General features: G+C 43.0%; 1 protein-coding gene across 2 annotated transcripts in view; it reads left to right on the top strand.

Moving 5' to 3' along the window:
- Positions 1 to 1477: 1477 nt before the first annotated feature.
- Positions 1478 to 20455, top strand: part of trub1 (TruB pseudouridine (psi) synthase family member 1) — a 60447-nt gene continuing 41469 nt past the window's right edge. The window contains exons 1-3 of one of the 2 annotated variants that reach the window (XM_078564663.1): positions 1478 to 1660; positions 14371 to 14466; positions 15747 to 15802. In XM_078564663.1, coding sequence (XP_078420789.1) covers positions 1528 to 1660; positions 14371 to 14466; positions 15747 to 15802 — 285 coding nt within the window. In that variant the 5' untranslated portion in view covers positions 1478 to 1527. The remainder of the gene's footprint in view (positions 1661 to 14370; positions 14467 to 15746; positions 15803 to 20455) is intronic. The other variant, XM_078564665.1, reaches the window with a different exon arrangement.

The following is a 20455-nucleotide window of genomic DNA, read 5'->3' as shown; positions in this document are numbered from 1 at the left end:
GGCGGGCTGGCCCCACCAGCTCGGTGGCGGGCAGGCAGCTGAACTCCGCCGCCGAAACAGGGCCGGCCACCATTTTACGTGGGTGGGCCAATTAAGGCCCGCCCAGTGGCCTGCCTAACAGGAAGCGCTATGCGCTTCCTGTGCGGAGTGGGGGAGGGATTCCCCATCTGTCAAAGTGCGTTCTTTCATGCATGCGTGTGAAAGAGCACACTGCTCCGTGAGACTAAGTGCTGTCTCAGGGAGAGTGCTGAATGTTTAAAAAACTTTAAAAATAGAGAAAGAAAAACATTATTAACGTGTCCCCCACATGTGACACTGTCACACGAGATGGGACATGTTGATAAATATGAGTGAAACTTTAATAAACTTTTTAAAAACTGAGATGAAACCTCATCCCGCCAATGGATGAGGTTTTATCTTTTTTCAGAAGCCCGCTGGGGCTCCTGGCCTGCCTGCCAGCCTTAAGGTTGGATGGGCAGGTCTTTCAATGAGCTTAATGATCTTGTCAATGGCCTCAATTGGGGGTTGGGGGTTCCTCCCGACGTCATCCCGCGTCATTTTCCCGTCAGCGAGCAGGCCCCACCCCCAAATCGCCAACGGGAAAATTCTGGCCATTGAGTCTCCACATTTGCAGATGTTAATTTTCAGAGCCAGAGAGGTTATTGGGCAATAATTAAGACTTCTAATGCAGTAAGAGTATAGAGAGGACAACCCCTAATTTTTTCTGGCAAAGTTAGCAGATACCTATCATGTAAATACAGCAATGCTATGCCTTTCCTTGTGTATCAGTATCGAGTCTTGCAGTAAGATACTGCAATAGTGAAGATTGTGAACGAACAGAGCATTGAGAACATTGATTTCCACATTTAACTGCGCACAAGTTGTCACGAGAGTTGCTGTCCCATTTACACTTCAATAACAGTGGATGCAGTTAGCCTCATTCTATTTCTGTGAGCAATCAAGATGGAATCAGGTAGTCTAAATTAAAAGAGTAAATACAAGAAGCTGCTAGAATTTGAAAATAATAAGAGAAAAACCTGGTGCAGACCATTTCCAACACAAAAGTTGGCCTGCATTTTTCTGTTTTTCAGATGCTGACAGTTCTCCCTGTGTGTTTTTAATTGTAAGGTAGGTGCTTTTCTTAATAATAGAACCAAAAATACCTTAATCACATCTCTCTGACTTGAGCATTATTCAGGGGATGATGCATGTAGTGTACAATCCGGGTCTGAATTCTCCAATCACGGGGCGCAGTGCTGGCACTGAGTCTGAATTCTCCAATCACGGGGCGCAGTGCTGGCACTGAGTCTGAATTCTCCAATCACGGGGCGCAGTGCTGGCACTGAGTCTGAATTCTCCAATCACGGGGCACAGTGCTGACACTGAGTCTGAATTCTCCAATCACGGGGCGCAGTGCTGACACTGAGTCTGAATTCTCACGATGGCAGACTACAAGTCCCAGAATGCACTGGGGGACCGGTAGCGAGCACGTGGTTCAGGTGCTGAAGGGGTTTGTCCTGAATCAACATGGCGGCTGGATCGGGATCCATTGCACTGGCTGAGAAGTTGCAGGGTCTCAATGGGCTCTTTGCTATTCACAAAAAGAAAGGCCCCACTTCAGCAGATGTGCTGAACCTCCTGAAAACGAAGCTTTTAAAAGGTACATGCGTTTTATAACTTTTGTTTGCGTAATGAAGCATCATTGCGAAAGCACAATTAAGAGTCTTGAATAATTTCTGTCATAACTTGTATTTCATATTAGTGTCTAGAAGAAAATTTCCTGGAAGTCCAGCAAGGGGTGAAATCCATATTACGAAGTGGGGAGTGGAACAAATGTGCAATTCATGTTGTTCCATTCTAGGAGTTGGCATGGCTGGGTATTTGCCCTGTTTGTCATCTCCTGGTAAGTCAGTAGTAATTTAAATATTTCCTGCTCCATTTTTTAAAAGCGTGGTTTGCTTTCGTGGGGAGTTTTTTTTGAATAGGCTCAGTTCATATATATTTGAAAACTGTTACAGAACTGGTGTAGGGGATGCTGCAGCTTAGCTTGACTGTGGGGCATTGTTGAGTTTCTGAACTTTTCATTATTTTATCTTTGGTACGCTAGATTTGTAAGCTACTGGTAGTAAATATACGATGTAATACTGTGACGCTGAGCCATGCAAATTGGGAAGATTCCAGATTGGACCCTGGTCAGCTGGTTCACCTGATTCCAAATTAGCAGTAGGTTTCAAACCTTTGGCTAAAATTGGCCAAATTTTTGATCACCACAGTAACCTCGATTTTAATAAAATCTAAATGACAGCATGGCGGCAGATGCAGACAAGTGCAAGGTTTTGTACCTTGCGAGGAAATAAGAGTGTCTTCTATGCAATATGAAGGATTGTGGAGTTGGATCATAAGATCATAACTTAAAAAGAAATAGGAGCAAGATTAGGCCATTCGGCCCCTTGAGCCTGCAATTCAGAGAAGGTTCACTAGACTCATTCCTGGGTCTTATGAAGAAAGCTTGAACAAGTTGGGCCTATACCCATTGTAGTTTAGGAAAATGAGAGGTGACCTTATTGAAATAGGTAAGATCCTGAGGGAGACCCTCTCAGTCTCAATTTCTGGTGATAGACTGTCCACCAATATTCATTACAAGCCTACCGACTCCCACAGCTACCTCGACTACAGCTCCTCACACCCCGCTTCCTGTAAGGACTCCATCCCATTCCCTTAGTTCCTTCGCCTCCATCGCATCTGTTCTGATGATGCCACTTTCAAAAACAGTTCCTCTAACATGTCTTCCTTCTTCCTTAACCGAGATTTTCCACCAGCGGTGGTTGACAGGGCCCTCGACCATGCCCGGCCCATCTCCCGCGCATCCGCCCTCACACCTTCCTCTTCCTCCCAGAACCATGATAGGGTCCCCCTTGTCCTCACTTATCACCTCACCAGCCTCCGCGTTCAAAGGATCATCCTCCGCCATTTCCGCCAACTCCAGCATGATGCCACCACCAAACACATCTTCCCTTAACCCCCCAGCGGCTTTCTGCAGGGATCGTTCCCTCCGGGCTACTCTGGTCCACTCCTTCATCACCCCCTACATCTCAACCCCCTCCCACGGCACCTTCCCATGCAACCGCAGAAGGTGCAACACCTGACCTTTACTTCCCCCCTCCTCACCGTCCAAGGGCCCAAACACTCCTTTCAAGTGAAGTAGTGCTTCACTTGCACTTCCCTCAATTTAGTCTACTGCATTCGCTGCTCCCAATGCGGTCTCCTCTACTTTGGAGAGACCAAACGCAGACTGGGTGACCGCATTGCGGAACACCTTCGGTCTGTTGCAAGCATGACTCAGACCTCCCTGTCGCTTGCCATTTCAACGCACCACCCTGCTCTCATGCCCACATATCCGTCCTTGGCCTGCTGCAGTGTTCCAGTGAAGCTCAACGCAAACTGGAGGAACAGCACCTCATCTTCCGACTAAGTACTTTACAACCTTCCCAACTTAATATCGAGTTCAACAATTTCAGATCATGAACTCTCTCCTCCATCCCCACCCCCTTTCCGATCCCCCTTTTTCCAATAATTTATAATTTTTTTACAACTATATATATATTTTTTTCTTTTCCCTCCTATTTTAAAATTTATTTTGATTGATTGTTTCATCCACCTTTTAGCCCATTTCAATTCCTTCCCCCCACCCCACCTGCACTAGGGCCATCTGCCACTACCTTGCTTCCCTTAATGTCCCCATTAGCACATCCTTTAGGTAATATCACCACCGTCAACACCCCTTTGTCCTTTTGTATATGACATCTTTGGCAATCTCTTCTTGGCCTCCATCTATCACTGGCCCCCTATTGAGCTCTCCTGTCCCACCCCCTTCTACCAGCTTATATTTCATCTCATTTCTATATGTCTTAGTTCTGATGAAGGGTCATACGGACTCGAAACGTCAACTGTATTCCTCTCCGCAGATGCTGTCAGACCTGCTGAGTTTTTCCAGGTATTTTTGTTTTTGTTCAAGACTCTGAGGGGACTTGAGAGGGTGGATACTGGAAGAATGTTTCCCCTTGTGGGAGGAGACTAGAACTAGGGGACACAGTTTAAAAATAAAAGCCTTCCCTTTTAAGACTGAGATGAGAATTTTTTGAGGGTTGGCAGTCTTTGGCATTCTCTTCCCCTGAAAGCAGTGGAGACTGGGTCAATTTATTCAAGGCTGTGTTGGATACATTTTTGAAAGGCAGGGTAGTTGAGGGTTATGGGTGGCAGACAGGAAAGTGGAGTTGAGACCACAACCAGATCAGCCATGATCTTATCGAATGGTGGTGGAACAGGGTCGAAAGGCTAAATGACTTAATCCTGCCCCAAAGTCCTATGTTCCTGCTCCGTCATTCAATAAGATCGTGGCTGATCTAATTGTGGCCTTATCCCTGTTGCATTCCACTAGTTACAATTTTCCAAGTTGAAAATGACCCCTTTCTCCTGACTGTTTCCTGTTAGTTAGCCAATCCTCCATCCACACTAATATATCACCCCCACACCATGAGCTCATATCTTGTGCAGTAACCTTTTATGTGGCACCTTATTGAATGTATTTTGGAAATCCAAATACATTACATCTACTGGTTCCCCTATATCGATTCGCTTGATACATCCTCAAAGAACTGTTAATAAATTTACAATATGCGATTTCCCTTTCACGAAACCATGATGACTCTGCCTGATATTATTTTCTAAATGACCTGCTGCTACCTCAATAACAGATTGCATCATTTTTCCATGATTAGACATAGGTAGGGACAAGGCCAAGGAGGCATTTGAACGCAGATGAGTATTTTAAATTCAAGGCAGTTTATGCTTATTTTGGTTCAGAGCTAACGCTCTGCTTGATTCAGAAAGCGAAGAACTCAGACTTATAATTCTCTTCATGACTAAGAGACATCAAATGTTTCGCAGTCAGTGTAGTACATTTGAAGTGCAGTAAGTGCGCACAGCATAGTCCCACAAAGAGCAATGAACTATATGATTAGGTCATTTTTTAATGATGCAGATTAAACAGATTTGGAAGAAAAGCAGGGGAGCTATGTTCTGGCTAGTTTTTAAAATCCATTTATGGGATGTGGGCATTGCTGGCTAGGCCAGCATTTATTGCCCATCACTAATTGCCCCTGAGAAAGTGGTGGTGTGCTGCCGCCTTGAACTGCTGCATTCTGTTGTGTAGATACACCCACAATGAGGTTAGGGAGTGAGTTCCAGGATTTTGACCCAGTGACAGTGAAGGAACGGCGATATATTTCCAAGTCAGGATGGTGAGTGACTTGGAGGGGAACTTCCAGGTGGTGGTGTTCCCATCTATCTGCTGCCCTTTTCCTTCCAGATGGTAATGGTCGTGGATTTGGAAGGTGCTGCCTAAGGAGCCTTGGTGACTGCTGCCACTCTACATAGGTGGTGGAGGGAGTGAACGTTTGTGGATGTGGTGCCAATCATGCGGGCTGCTTTGTCCTGGATGGTGTCAAGCTTCTTGAGTGTTGTGGGAGCTACGTTCATCTGGGCAAGTGGAGAGTATTCCATCACACTCCTGATTTGTGCCTTGTAGATGATGGACAGGCTTTGGGGAGTCAGGAGGTGAGCTCCTTGCCACAACGGTTCCTAGCCTCTGACCTGCTCTTGTAGCCACAGTCTTAATGGTAACCCCAGGATGTTGATAGTGGGTCATTCAGCGATAGTAATGCCATTGAATGTCAAGGGGCAATGGTTATATTTTCTCTTATGGAAGATGGTGATTGCGTGGCATGAATGTTGCTTGCCATTTGTCAGCCCAAGCCTGGATATTTTCGAGGCCTTGCTGCATTTAGACATGGACTGCTTCAGTATCTGAGGAGTCACGAATGGTGCTGAAGATTGCATAATCTTCAGCGAACATTCCCACTTTTGACCTTATGGTGGAAGGTCATTGAAGCAGCTAAAGATTGTTGGGCCCAGGACACTACCCTGAGGAGCTCCTACAGTGATGTCCTGGAGCTGAGATACTTGACCTCCAACAACCACAACCACCTTCCTTTGTGCTAGGTATGACTCCAAACAGCGGAGAGTTTTCCCCCTGATTCCCATTGACTCCGGTTTTGCTAGGGCTCCTTGATGTCAAGGGCAGACACTCTCACCTCACCTCTAGAATTTGGCTCTTTTGCCATGTTTGAACCAAGGCTGCAATGAGGCCAGGAGCTGAGTGGCCCTGGCAGAACCCAAACTGAGCATCAGTGAACAGGTTATTGCTAAGCAAGTGCTGCTAGATAGCACAGTTGATGACCCCTTCCATTACTTTACTGATGATGGAGAGTAGACTGATGGGTTGGTAATTGGCCAGTTTGAATTTGTCCGCCTTTTGTGAACAGGACATACCCGGGAAGTTTTCCATATTGCTGGGTGGATGCCAGTGTTGTAGCTGTACTAGAACAGTTTGACTAGGGGCATGGCAAGTTCTGGAGCACAAGTTTGCAGTACACTTGTTTCATGGTCGTCATTAGATTTTTAATTCCAGATTTTTATTGAATTCAAAATCCACCATCTGGCCCCCTGAGCATTACACTGGGTCTCTGGATTACCAGTCCAACGACAGTACCATTACACCATCGCCTCCCCAAGCATTTATCTTTCAAGCACCATGACTAAAGACAGGTTATCCTGTCACTTATCTCTGCTAGTCTTGGAACCTCGCTAGATGCAAATAGGTTGCTACATTTCTCTATGTTGTCTCTGTTCATTGGCTGCGAAGTGCTTTGGGACATTGTGAAAGGTGCTAGATAACATACGAACTAGGAGCAGGGGTAGACCACTCAGCCCTTCAAGCCTGCTCCACCATTCAACGAGATCATGGCTGATCTGATTGTAACCTCCCACCTACCCCTGATAACCTTTCACCCTCTTATTAATCAATAATCTATCTAGCTCTGTTTAAAAATATTCAAAAACCCTGCATCCAATGCCTTTTGAGGAAGAGAGGCCCAAAGACACATGACCTTCAAAAAAATTTCTCCTCATCTCTGTCTTAAATGAACACCACCTTATTTTTAAACTGTGACCCCTAGTTCTGGATTCTCCCACAAGAGGAAACATCCTCTCCACATCTACTCCGTCAAGACCCCACAGGATCTTAAAGGTTTCAATCAAGTCACCTCTTACACTTCTAAACTCCAGTGGATACAAGCTTAACCTGTCCAACCTTTCCTCCGAAGACAACCTGCCCATTCCTGCTATTCGCCTAGTAAATTTCCCCTGAACCTGCTAACGTATTTATCTCTTTCCTTAAATAAGGAGACAATACTGTACGCAGTACTCCAGTTGTGGCCTCACCAGTGCCTTGTACAACTGAGGCATTACCTCCCTACTTTTGTATTCAATTCCCCTTGCAATAAATGATAACATCATATTAGCTTTCCGAATTACTTGCTGTGCCTGCATACTAGCCTTTTGTGATTCATGCACTGGAACTCCGAGATCCCTCTGAATCTCAGAGCTGTGCAGTCTCTCACCATTCAGATTAAATGCTTTTTTATTCTTCCTGCCAAAGTGGGCAATTTCACATTTGCCCACATTATACTCCCATTTGCCAGATCTTTGCTCACTCACTTAACCTATCTATGTCACTTTATAGCCTCTTTACATCCTACCTATCTTAGTGCTGTCAGCACCTGTCCCTTCATCCAAGTCATTTATATACATTGTAAAAAGTTGAGGCCCTAGTACTGATCCCTGTGGCACACCACTTGTTACATCCTACCAACCAGAAAAAGACCCTGTTAGCTAGCTAATCTTCTCTCCATGCAAACATATTACCCCCTACACCATCAACTTTTATTTTCTACAGTAACCTTTGATGTGGCACTTTATCAAATGCCTTCTGGAAATCTAAGTACAGTACATTCACCAGTTCTCCTTTATCCACAGCACATGTGACTCCTTCAAAGAAGTCCAATAAATTGGTTAAACATGGTTTCCCTTTCACAAAACCACGTTTAGTCTGCCTGATTGCCTTAAACTTTTCTAAGTGCCCTGCAATGACATCTTTAATAAAAGCTTCTAACATTTTCCCTACGTCAGATGTTAAGCTAACTGGCCCCTAGTTTCCTGTTTTCTGTCTCCCTCCCTTTTTGAATAAAGCAGTTCTATTTGCTATTTTCCAATCTAATGGAACCTTCCCCGAATCTAGGGAATTTTGGAAAATTAAAACCAATACATCAACTATTTCACTAGCCACTTTTCAAGACCCTAGAATGAAGTCCATCAGGACCTGGGGATTTGTCAGCCCGCAGCTTCAACAATATGCTCAATACCACTTCCCTGGTGATTGTAATTTTCCACAGTTCTTCCCTCCCTTCCATTTCCTGGTTTACAGCTATTTCTGGGATGTTACTTGTATCCTCTTTAGTGAAAACCGATGCAAAATACATGATCATATCAACTGCCATCTCCTTACTTTCCATTATTAATTCCCCAGATTTAATTTCTATAGAACCAATACTCACTTTAACTCTTTTCTTATTTAAATCTCTATAGAAACTCTTACTATCCATCTTTATATTTCCAGCTAGCTGTCTCATATACTCTAATTTTTCCCTCTTAATTAATCTTTTTGCCATTCTTTGATGTTCACATTATTCTGCCCAACCTTCTGACCTGCCACCCATCTTTGTGCAATTATGTGTTTTCTTTAAGTTTAACAGTCTTTAACTTTTTTAGTTAACCCTGGATGGTGGGTCCCCCCTTGGAAGTTTTCTTTCTCATTGGAATGTATCTATTCTGTGTATTCTGAAACATCCCTTTAAAAGTCTGCCATTGCATCTCTATGGACCTTTCCCTTAACCTCATTTGCTAGTTGGCTCTGCTTTCATGCCCTCATAATTTCCCTTATTTAAGTTTAAAATACTCGTCCTGGACCCGCTCTTTTCTCCCTCAAACTGAATGTAAAATTCAATCATATTATGTTTGCTGCTACCTAGGGGTGCCTTCACAATGAGGTTATCAATTAATCCCATCTCATTGCACAGTACCAGGTCTGGTATAGCCTGCTCTCTGGTTGGCTCCAACCTTCTATAAACTCCTTATCTCAGCTCCCTTTGCCCATCTGATTTTTTCAATCTATCTGTAGATTAAAATCCCCCATAATTATCACTGTACCTTTCTGACAAGCTTCCATTATCTTTCATATTTATTCGTTCATGGGATGTGGGCGTCACTGGCGAGGCCAGCATTTATTGTCCATTCCTAATTGCCCTTGTTCAGAGGGCATTTAAGAGTCAACCACGTTGCTGTGGGCCTGGAGTCACATGTAGGCCAGACTAGGCAAGGATGACAGATTTCCTTCCCTAAACGACATTAGTGAACCAGGTGGGTTTTCACAACAATCGGCAATAATTTTGTGGTCATCATCAGACTTTTAATTCCAGATTTTTATTGAATTTAAATTTCACCATCAGCCATGGTGGGATTCAAACATGGATTCCCAGAGCATTACCCTGGGTCTCTGGAACACTAGTCCAGTGACATACCACTTTGCCACAGCCTCCCCCTGCCATCATGTCTCTTCCTTTATACTCTGCTCTACCGTGTAGTTACAATTAGGGGGCCTATACACCACTCCCCCAAGTGACTTTTTTGCCTTTATTGTTTCCCATCTCAAGCAAAACTGCTTCTACATTCTGGTTTCTCTAATGCACGAATACCATCATTAACTTATCACCAATAAGTGCACTTTTTTATCTTTAACATACACAAATACCATATAAGCTGGAGGGTAGAAATGCAAAAAAAAGTACATTGCCCTGATGAGATTGTTCCTTGAATATTAAGCTAGCTTTGGTATTCCAAGACAAAATAAACTGTTGTATCATTGGGGGATTATTTCTGGGTTGAATTATGTAGGAATTGGAGAACTTGGAGCTCTTGTTGCTTGAAAGGATGTGATGAAGAGGGGACTGTAAGGAGGATAAAATATTATTTGCCATAGAAAAATTAAATCTGGAGTATTAGAAATAAGTTAAAGCACAGAAACGAGGGAGGTTTGACTGGTGAAAGGACAATTTAGGGCAGATGTCAAGAAGAACTTGGTGATTGACACTTGAAATGTTAAGCTAGTGAAGCTGAAACCCTTAGATTCATTCAATTTTCAGTTAGATGATGTGATAGGAGAGCTACTTGTTTCCTGTATTGATTGAACTATAAAGGGTTGAAAGGCCTCCTATGTCTGTATTTTGTGGAAGTGCATTATGTGGATGTCAGCAAGGCAAGATCAAACTTGGCCCTGATAGACTCTCAATTGGCTTTTTTAACATTAGCATTGCTGCTATTGTATCTAAAGGATTGGAAGCCATAGTGAATGTGAAGCTATTGCTGGGATCATAATTGCAAGAACCTGCTCTCTGATTTCAAAGTTAAATAGTCACATCTTGGTCTGGAAATGGAATGACTCTTCCTATTAAACACAGACTACCCTTAACACTTTAATGTTGGTAAGTGTCATTCCACCTTATTCCAATCCTGACCTTTTCTGGCGCATCTAGTATGGATTGAAGTGATTGTGATTTCATCAGACAATACAATAGAATGTAGGAATGGTATGTAGGTCATGATTGTTTTAAAAAAAAGCTGTTTGTCTGTGTAGTGCTTAAAGGTCTCATGTTTATATTTGGCCTCACTGTTTCTTGGGTAGATGTCATCAAAAGTAATGCATTTACTAAGGACCTTGTAAACTATAGAGTCCCAGCTGCATCTGGAAAAAACAAAAGCTGGCTAAGCACTGATGATCAAGACGAGCAGAATTGACAATCAACAGACAAACTCTGTGCTCAGCACTGAACATAGCGCATCACGTATAAAATAGGAGTACCTTTGGCTGCCAGGGCCACTCAGCTCCTGACCTCATTACAGCCTTGGTTCGAACATGGACAAAAGAACTGAACTCCAGAGGTGAGGTGAGAGTAACTGCCCTTGACAACAAGGCAGTTGTGGTATCAAGGAGCCCTAGCAAAACTGGAGTCAGAGGGAATCAGGGAAAACTTACTGCTGGCTGGAGTCATACTGAGCACAAAGGAAAAGATGGTTGCGGCTGTTGGAACTCAATCATCTCAGTTACAGGACATCATGGCAGGAGCTCCTCCGGGTAGTGTTCTAGGCCCAACCAACTTCAGCTGCTTCGTCAATGACCTTCCTTCCATCATAAGGTCAGAAGTGGGGATGTTCGCTGATGATTGCACAATGTTCAGCACCATTCGCGACTCCTCAGATACAGAAGTAGTCCATGGCCAAATGCAGCAAGACCTGGAAAATATTCCAGCTTGGGTTGGCAAGTAACATTCGTGCCACAAAAGTGCCAGGCAATGACCATCTCCAACAAGAGAGAACCTAACCATCAACATTCAATGGCATTACCATCACTGAACCCCCACTATCAACATTCTGGGGGTTACCACTGACCAAAAACTGAACTGGACTAGCCGTATAAATACTGTGGCTACAAGAGCGGGTCAGAGGCAGGAATCCTGCAGCGGGTAACTCGCCTCCTGACTCCCTAAAGCCTGTCCACCATCTACAAGACACAAGTCAGGAGTGTGTCCTGACTCTCCACTTACCCGGATGAGTGCAGCTCCAACACTCTAAGCTTGACACCATCCAGGCCAAAGCAATCCGTTTGATTGGCACCCTGTCCACCGCCTTCAACATTCACACCCTCCACCACTGATGCAAGACAGCAGCAGTGTGTAACCATCTACAAGATGTGCTGCAGGATCTCGCCAAGGCTCCTTAGGCAGCACCATCCAAACCCACAACCACTACCATCTAGAAGGGCAAGGACAGCAGATAGACGGGAACACCACCACCTGGAAGTTCTCCAAGCCACTCACCATCTTGACTTGGAAATATATTGCCATTCCTTCACTGTTGCTGGGTCAAACTACTGGAACTCCCTGACAGCACTGTGGGTGTACCTACACCACATGGACTGCAGCGGTTCAAGAAGGCAGCTCACCACCACCTTCTCAAGGGCAATTAGTGATGGGCAATGAATGCTGGCCTAGGCAGCGACACCCACATCCCATGAATGAATAATTAAAAAAAAAAAATCCACCTCCGCTTTATAATGTTTACAACACTTCAATTACAAATGTTCAGTTTCCTGGCTTGGTAATTGCAACCGATTCATCTTTGAGTGAGCAAATAATTATAATTGGAAAGGTTAGTACTGTTGTGGAATGGAATTTTTCAAAGCCCAAATTTAATTGCCAGTAATGCCTGCCCTCAATTAAGTTTTTATACTCATTCAGTAATGGAATATTATAGCCTGATTGAGAACAATGACTTGAATTGAATGGCATCTTTTAAATGAAAGACACCCCAAGGAACTTTACAGAGGTGTGATCAGACTGAACTAGGTGTAAAAAGACAAGAGATTTGGTGACTGAAATCTTATTTTTGGGTGGGTTTTAAGAGGGTGACAAGAGAGCTGGTACAGAGGTAGAGCTGGGTATTGTCTGCATACAAATGGAACCTAATCTCATATCTTCAGTTTGTGTGACTAAGAAGCAGCAAGTAGGCAAGGAAGAAGAGGGAGGCCTGGGACAGATTTTTGGGAGATTCTGGAGATCAGTATGTAGGTGCAGGAAGAAGAAGCCATTACTGCTGATGCAATGGCTATGATTGAATAGGTTGAGTGGAATCAAGTGAGGGAACCTTGACTGAGCTGGACAACTGATGCAGGGTGTTGGAGAGAGATCGTGATAGTTGACAGTGTCAAAGGCTCAGAGAGGATAAACAAGTATTCCGCACCAGTGGAGTCATACCTAGCACAAAGGAAGATGGTTGTGGTTGTTGGAGGTTAACATCTCAGCCCCAACGTCGCTGCAGTAGTTTTTCAAGGTAGTGTCCTAGGCCCAACCATCTTCAGCTGCTTCATCAATGACCACCTCTCCAACATATGGTCAGAAGTGGGGATGTTTGCTGATGATTGCACAGTGCAGAGCCATTTGTAATTGCTCAGGTAATGAAGCAGTCCTGGACAACATTCAGGCTTTCGCTGATAAGTGGCAAATAACATTCCCACTACGCAAGCCCCAGGCAATGACCAGCTCCAAGATGCACTGCAGCAACTTGCCAAGGCTCCTTGACAGCACCTTCCAATCCTGTGATTTCTACCACCTAGAAGAACAAGGGCAGCACATGCATGGGAACACCACCACCTGCAAGCCCCTCTCCAAGTCGCACAACACCCTGACTGGAAATATATCACTGTTCCTGCACTGTTGCTTGGTCAAAATTCTGGAACCCTCTCCCTTCCTAAAAGCACTCTAGATGTACCTAGACCCCATGGACCGCAACAGTTCAAGGAGGCCACCACCAGCAATTTCTGAATAGGTCTAGGCAATCACAGATGATAATGTCATTTGTAACTTTGGCCAAGCTCATTTTGGCACTCAGGCTGGAGTGATTCAGACATGGAGTCGAAGGAAAGATGGGCAGATAATGGAGGTAACAACTTGTTCAATCTATTTGGGAAGGAAAAGGAGGTTGGAGATGGGGCAGTAATTTTGCAAAGGCAGGGGGAGTCTAGGGTTTTTTTAGGAAGGGTAGTAATAGTGATGATTTTGAAAGCAAAAGGGTTGTTGTTATCTGTAGAGAGGAATCCATTTATAAAGTCAGCTAACAAGGAAGAAAGGAAGGGGAGCAAAGTGATCTATTTTATGTAAATACAATTATGCAGTGTTTTACAAATCGAGATGAGAGATTTTGAGGGCATATGGGAAGATGGCACAGAAACTAGAGAAAGGCATCGATTCAGTGCTAGATTAGGGAGAGCCTTGGAGGAGGTTTGGCTTGTGGTTGGCAAGGGGGAGGAAAGAATGGGAAGCAGCAGAGGCTGCTGAGTGGGTGATCTCAATTTTAGTGATAAAGAAGTCCATGAACATCTCACAGTTGGTGAGGGTGACTGGGGACATGGGAAAGGGATTTAATGAGATGCTTAGCTATGGAATAAAGAAGCTGGGTGTTATATTTTCTCTCCAGTGTGATTGGCAAGAGAGAACAAGGCCCTGTTCTTGATGTGATCCAGCTAGATCTGATGATAAATGGCTAAACTAGTTGCTGACCAAATAAGCAGGCTGGGGAGAACCCATGCCCTCTCCATCACCAAGACCATTTTTTTTTCAATGCTCATTCTTGGTGTTGAGATGATGATGGTAGACTATCTTCGAACATGCAGTCATGCATTAGTGACACCACGTAAATTCCAACAGGTGGAACAAAGCGCGTTTTAAAAGATTTACAAAAAGCCTTAAAACGCAACTGTATCATGATGTGTAGTCTCTCATTTTAATTGTCCTGCTCAAACAGAGGCTGGCATCAAACAACATCCAATGAAAAGAAAAAAACAAGTTCTGAAGCTGGGACACGGAGGAACCCTTGATAGTGCAGCATCAGGAGTGCTTGGTAAGAAGTGGGGAGAAAAGGTACTTTGTAGCAATGGATAAACATTAGCTGTTTATTTGATTTCTTGGGCGCTGTTTGTTGTCACCCTCCACTGTCTTATTTCTTTTCCATCTTCGTAACAAGACACACATTACAAATTAGGAATTACAGTAATTTGTAGCTAATGTGTGCTTGCTTTGCTCATCAGCATTTTAATTTGGTGAAATGCTGGTGATGGCAGCAGAATGCCAGCTCATTGTACAACCAGATGATGACTCCTGTTGCTGATAGATATGGGGAAATGAAAAGCTGCTGAAGTTTAAAGCATTTTGTTACTTTTGACATTTCAGATATAAAAGTGACTGAGAAAGCCTTTAGGAGCATTGGGTTGAAGTGGGCAGGCAATTATTCATGTGCCACTTGTATGACTGATTTTGAATCTACTGAATAGATAATAGGCTGGACCACTTCAGTAGATGACATTCAACTGAAATTAAGAGAAAATATTCATCCAGTCTCCACCTAACTAGTCATATTTGTACTCATTGTTTTCTATTTCTAAGTTCAAATATTTGGCCTATATTTATTATAAAGACTTGGATAATGTCATCCTCCTTTTTCCTTTATTAAAAAACAAAAGTTCACTCCTGAGACCTTTTTCATGCCGTCGAGCCAATGATCCCCTTTAACTTCAGTTGGCCGTATGCAGCCAGCTTGTTGCATTGCATAGTCCCCTTCAGATTAACACACGTACACACCTTGGAGGGCCTGTTTGTTCCCTGTGTGGTACATTCCCAGTTGCTGCATACCTGAAAGGGAATGCTGCTTCAGCCCTAAATTCCAGAATCATCCTTGTCAAACTTGTTTCAATTCTGACACAGCAACGTCTTTTTAAAGGTTGGTCCCAAAATATAATGCTTAGCTTTACCTCAGAGTTTAAATTTCAGATTTCAGAATTTTCTGTTTCTTGCTTTTTTACCTTGTTGCGAGCATTGGAGCAATAATATATTTCCTTTGATTATTCCCAGAGCTGCACAGAGGAGTCCAGATGAGGTCTGACCAATGAGTTATGTAGCAACAATACAACCTCTTTTGATTATATTTTATCATTCTGTTACAGCAGCTGAGCCCTGTACTGATAGCTTCATAGATTTTCTGCATTATGGCTCTAAGACCTGTTTCTTGATCAATGTGCTGCCCCACACTCCCAATCTTTCTTGTTTTCATTGCTGATTTGCTGTAATTCCTTTTATCTTCACATTTTAAAATAATTACTGTTTTCCTTTGTTCTTTGACTTCAGTGGTTGGCATTGGCAAAGGGACCAAAATGCTCAGTGGAATGTTGTCCTGCTCCAAGGTAAGTGTTATTGTTTAACAAGGAGATTATTCCTAACAGCACTGTGGGCATATCTACACCACGTGGACTGCAGCGTTTCAAGAAGGCGGCTCACCACCAGCTTCTCAAGGGCAGTTCGGGATGGGCAACAAATTCTGGCCTTGCCAGTGACGCCCACATCCTGTCAAAGAATAAAAAATAAAAAACAATTACGTTTTTTACATTTTTGATTAAAATGCTTCTTTAGACAATGGAACTTTGAGTCACAGAAGAAAAAAATGTGAATTTTTTTCAAAATATATTTTGAGTGGTTTAACTCGTTTACCTTTTTATTTTCTTCATCAGCAGATTCTTCTGACTGTTCATTATGGTTGATTTGAATTTCATAAGTCCTTGCTAGTTCCTCAGTTTTCATCGCTTTTCATTTATACCTTATCTGAGATTTGATTTGCTGCTGTTTGATTTGAATCATTCAGCCAAATGTGATGGAAAACTGTTATAAACCGACAGGAAGTGTGGTGTAGATGAAAGATATTTATTGTATTAATTGTTGATCTCCTTTGGCATTGTTAATTGTCCATCTCTATTAACCTTACCAATTGCCTTTGTTTTACTTCTCTTGTACTTTTTTCTTCCTTGGGTGCTGTGGTGATATGGGGAGGAAGCCATCAGTGATGCAAGCCAAATTTTCACAATGGTGTCTACAAGGTGCTAGTCTTGGGAAGGATTCAGTGGGGTGGTAGGTACTGTGTTGGGGGGTTGGAATGCCAATTCTTGTTTATAGGATTGCTTTTGTAGTGAGGGTTGCAGGATGACTTTTAAGCCAAATAATGCATGTGGTCAGATTGTCTTACTGTCATTTCAACCATTGCCTCATTGGAATACTTGCGTGTTCTCTTAATGCTGCCTACCCCTTCGAATCTTGTCAGTTTCCCTCCATGGAACTTTAAATTCATTATGCCCCTCAACTCATCCAGTAATTCTGTGCCCTGTGTTTATCCATTCTCCCACCTGCATCCCCCCACATCCTTGAGTCTTTTTCTATTGTCTGATTAACAATTTGCAGTAGATAACAGCCCTTTACTCCCAATATTTCTTCTCATCATTCTTTTCCCTATTCTCCCCTTTGTCCATTTCTTCATTGTTTGCCATCCTATACATCATGCATACTTAAATTAAGTTCTATTCTCCCCTCCTCCCTCAATCCCTGCTTCGGCCTGTGATATCCTTGCCTTACTCCCCTTTCACTCTCAAACCTTTCCTACATTTCACCTTTTTCACTTCTTTCCATCTGGCTTTCCCCATTCACCCCACTATACCAAACAGAGTAGGTGCATGGTGACACAAAATGCAACAGTGGCATGAGTATGGTAGCAGAGTAGTTAAATTACTGGACTAGTAATCCAGAGACATGAGTTAAAATCCCACCACAGCAGCTGGGGAGTTTGAATTTGTTTAACTAAATAAATCTGGATTTAAAAAGCTAGTGGCAGTAATGATAACCGTGAAGCTACCAGAGGATGCCCCAGGCACCTGCATCATCATTCCTGGCTATATCCTGCTGACAGAACAGACCCACCAAAGGTAAAGGCCCTGACAGTCTTCAACATTGACTCCAAACCCTGCATAGTGTAGTCTTGTTGTATCCCATCAAACATGAGCAAGGAAACTTCCTCTGATTACTGCCTACTGCCTCTTTCAGCTGGTTAATCAGTATTCCACCATGTCGAACACCACTTGGAATAAGCACTGAGAGTGGTAAGGTAATAGAATGTACTCTGGGTAGGAACTTTAATGTCTTATTATCACAAGTGGCTCAATAGCACTACTGTTGACCAAATCAGCCTAATCCCAAAGGACATAGCTGTCAGGCTAGGCCTGTGACAGGTGGTGAGAGAACCAACGTGAAGGACAAACCTCCTTGCCTTTGTCCTCCCCTATCCATCTGTCACAGAAGCATCTGTTAATAATGGTGTAAGAGTGACTACAGCACAGCTGGACTTAATCGCCTTGTCTTCACACCGAGGATACCCCTCCATTATGTTGTGTGGTAATACTATCGTGATTAATGGATAGATTCAGATCTAAATGCTCAAAACTGGGCATCCATGAGGCCCTGTGTGCCATCAGCCAAAGAATTGTATTCGAGCGCAATGTGTAACCTCATGGCCAGCAGGTTCTGCACTCTACCATTACCATCAAGCCAAGGGCCCAAACCTGTTTGAACAAGGAGTGTAGAAGAGCAGCACTCAGCATATCCAAAAATTAGACAGCAACCTAGTGAAGCTAGGACTCCATGTATGTCAAACAGCAAAGGACAGGGGCAATAGGTGCATGGGAGCACCACTGAATTAAACAAAAAAAAAAGGTTCAGGCTGGCAACTAGGAGGTGTAATGCTAGGATCAGTAAACAGTAGGCCCTGGTAGCAAAATGTAAATTAACTCAGTGTCAAGTAGGTATATTTGTATTCTACACCAATGTAATGCTACAGGGGCATAGCACACTGAGCAGCAACATTTTTTAAATGTCTAGGGGCGTTGGCCAGTTTCTGAATATCTTTGATACAGTCATTATAACAAGTCAGAACTCTTATTACTTTAATGTTGGCAAAGTCGTTGTCTCCTGTTGTATTTTGTACAAGACAGAAAACAGCTTACATGCTGGTTAATTGCCAAGGCCATTAGAGTGAATACACTGTTAGCTAGACATTAATGCCAGTGCACCATGATGTTAATCCTTCGAGTGCTGCCAGCAAAACAAATCAATTATGACAGTACCTGCCGTCCTGGGCCATCAATGAATTGTCTCAAACTAGTAAAGTGCCTGACATCCATTGAAACACAAATCATTTTAATAACATAAGTCAATCCTTTTAATGGTGCATGAGTTGTGATGTCTCTGGTTTAGAGGCAGGCTTTTCAACCAGTCGAGTCGCAGAATTTATTGTGTCTCTCCACTCTGGAATGAGAAAATGTATAGAAGTGTTGAAACAATGGACAAGTTTAATCTTTAAGGGAGACTATGCAAATGTTAAAAATTAAAATTAAAATCATGAAAATGGGAAAAGAAAATAGTGAAAAAGAAGAGCGACGGAGTGAAAAAGAGTTTTTAAAATTTGTTTGAAATGTTAATTTTAGCACCGGATGTTTTAGTAGCCTTAATGTAAAATTAGGATTTTTTTTTGAGTGTCACATTGCAAGAGCTAAATTCTCTGCATAAAATTCATAAAAGCAAAATTCTGTGAAGCTATTAATAGCCTTGCCTTTCTTGTGTCCTGCAAGAATAATTTGTTTCATTACGACTACTTGAAAGTGGAGATTTTCATCTCTTTAGCCTTGAATTAATATAAATCCAGCCTCCTGAGGCCAAAGTACAACCTAGTCTACTACACAACCTAGTTATACGTTCCATGCTATCTTTTGTAAATCGACAGAATTGCCTTCAGCATTAGTCACCCCAAAATTGTCTGTCATCAAGCACTTCATTCTTAATGGTGAGGTTGTACTGACATATTTCTTCCCAAAGCACTAAAGAAATAATACCCAACCAGGTTTGTATCAATATAAGTGATAATGCCACACAAAGATCAACTTGCAGTAATTTTGCTTTTCATCAGCTACAGTATAACCATAGCCACTGTACAGTTTACTCTTTACCATATCCATTTTAATTTTGGAAACTCCATACTACAAAAGTATGTTTTTCTCTGAACCTCTTTTGGAACACCCTCTGCTTTAGACCAATGCAACAGTCCTTGCCAATAAATTGTGATATGCTTGTGAGCATTGTGGGTGCTACCATGCTGCTCATCCTCTCGGTCCACCCCACATCTTAACAGTTAAGACCATCTGTATAACTATACTTCCTGCATGGACTTGTGGGTATATGGTGCGGATAGTAGTTTTATTCATAAATATGAAAGCATGGAATTCCTGTACATGAGATGGGAAATTTATGTCACCGTTAAAGTAGGGGTGGTTGTCTTGTATGTAGTTTCAGGTAGTAGCGAACTTTGTACAGAAAGTATCCCTCTGGTAACCTTTTCAGCTATACATGCTTTGAGGCGGGGTGCATAGTGGGGGGGGGATAGGAAACATCCCTGAGGAAACATCATCTTGTCATTGTACCGGGTGTTTGTGGTTCAGGCATGCTGCGGTTGCCTCCTATTCACTGCACTGAGACAGTCAGCAACTGCAACCCTTAAAGCATTGTCTAATCTATCTTATGTGTTTCCTTTTGTTGTAATGCAAGCATACCTGATAGACAAGGAAAGACCTGGAGCAGTCCACCTTGTACAGAATACTCATCCACTAGATTAATAGATATGTATCGTTTCACTGTCTGCAGCAATGGTCCCCCACCCTTTCCACTACACCTGTCTCCTGCTGCACGTTGCAGCATGTGAAATTTAATTTTCCATTGCTGGAAGGAGTGCGGTGATTGATAGGGCAGCTCCCTGGATTGGGGAGGGAGGAAGCTTTGAATCACCTGTTAGGAGAAGCCCTTTCTTCAATCATTGAAAGCTTTGAGGACAGTGGAGGAAAAAAGAAATTGCCATCAGCATTGCAAGAATTGGGCTGAAGGGTTGGGGGAGGGGGGCCATGGGCGGTGTATCTTGTATGAAAATATACGCAGTATCTGTACTCTGAAAATTTCAGCAAAATAACAGTCAT

The sequence above is a fragment of the Cetorhinus maximus genome, chromosome 20 (assembly GCF_964194155.1).
Source record: "Cetorhinus maximus chromosome 20, sCetMax3.hap1.1, whole genome shotgun sequence".
In the NCBI taxonomy this organism is placed as follows: Eukaryota; Metazoa; Chordata; class Chondrichthyes; order Lamniformes; family Cetorhinidae; genus Cetorhinus; species Cetorhinus maximus.
Note: the sequence above shows the minus strand (reverse complement) of the source record. Positions and strands in the feature narration are given on the sequence as shown.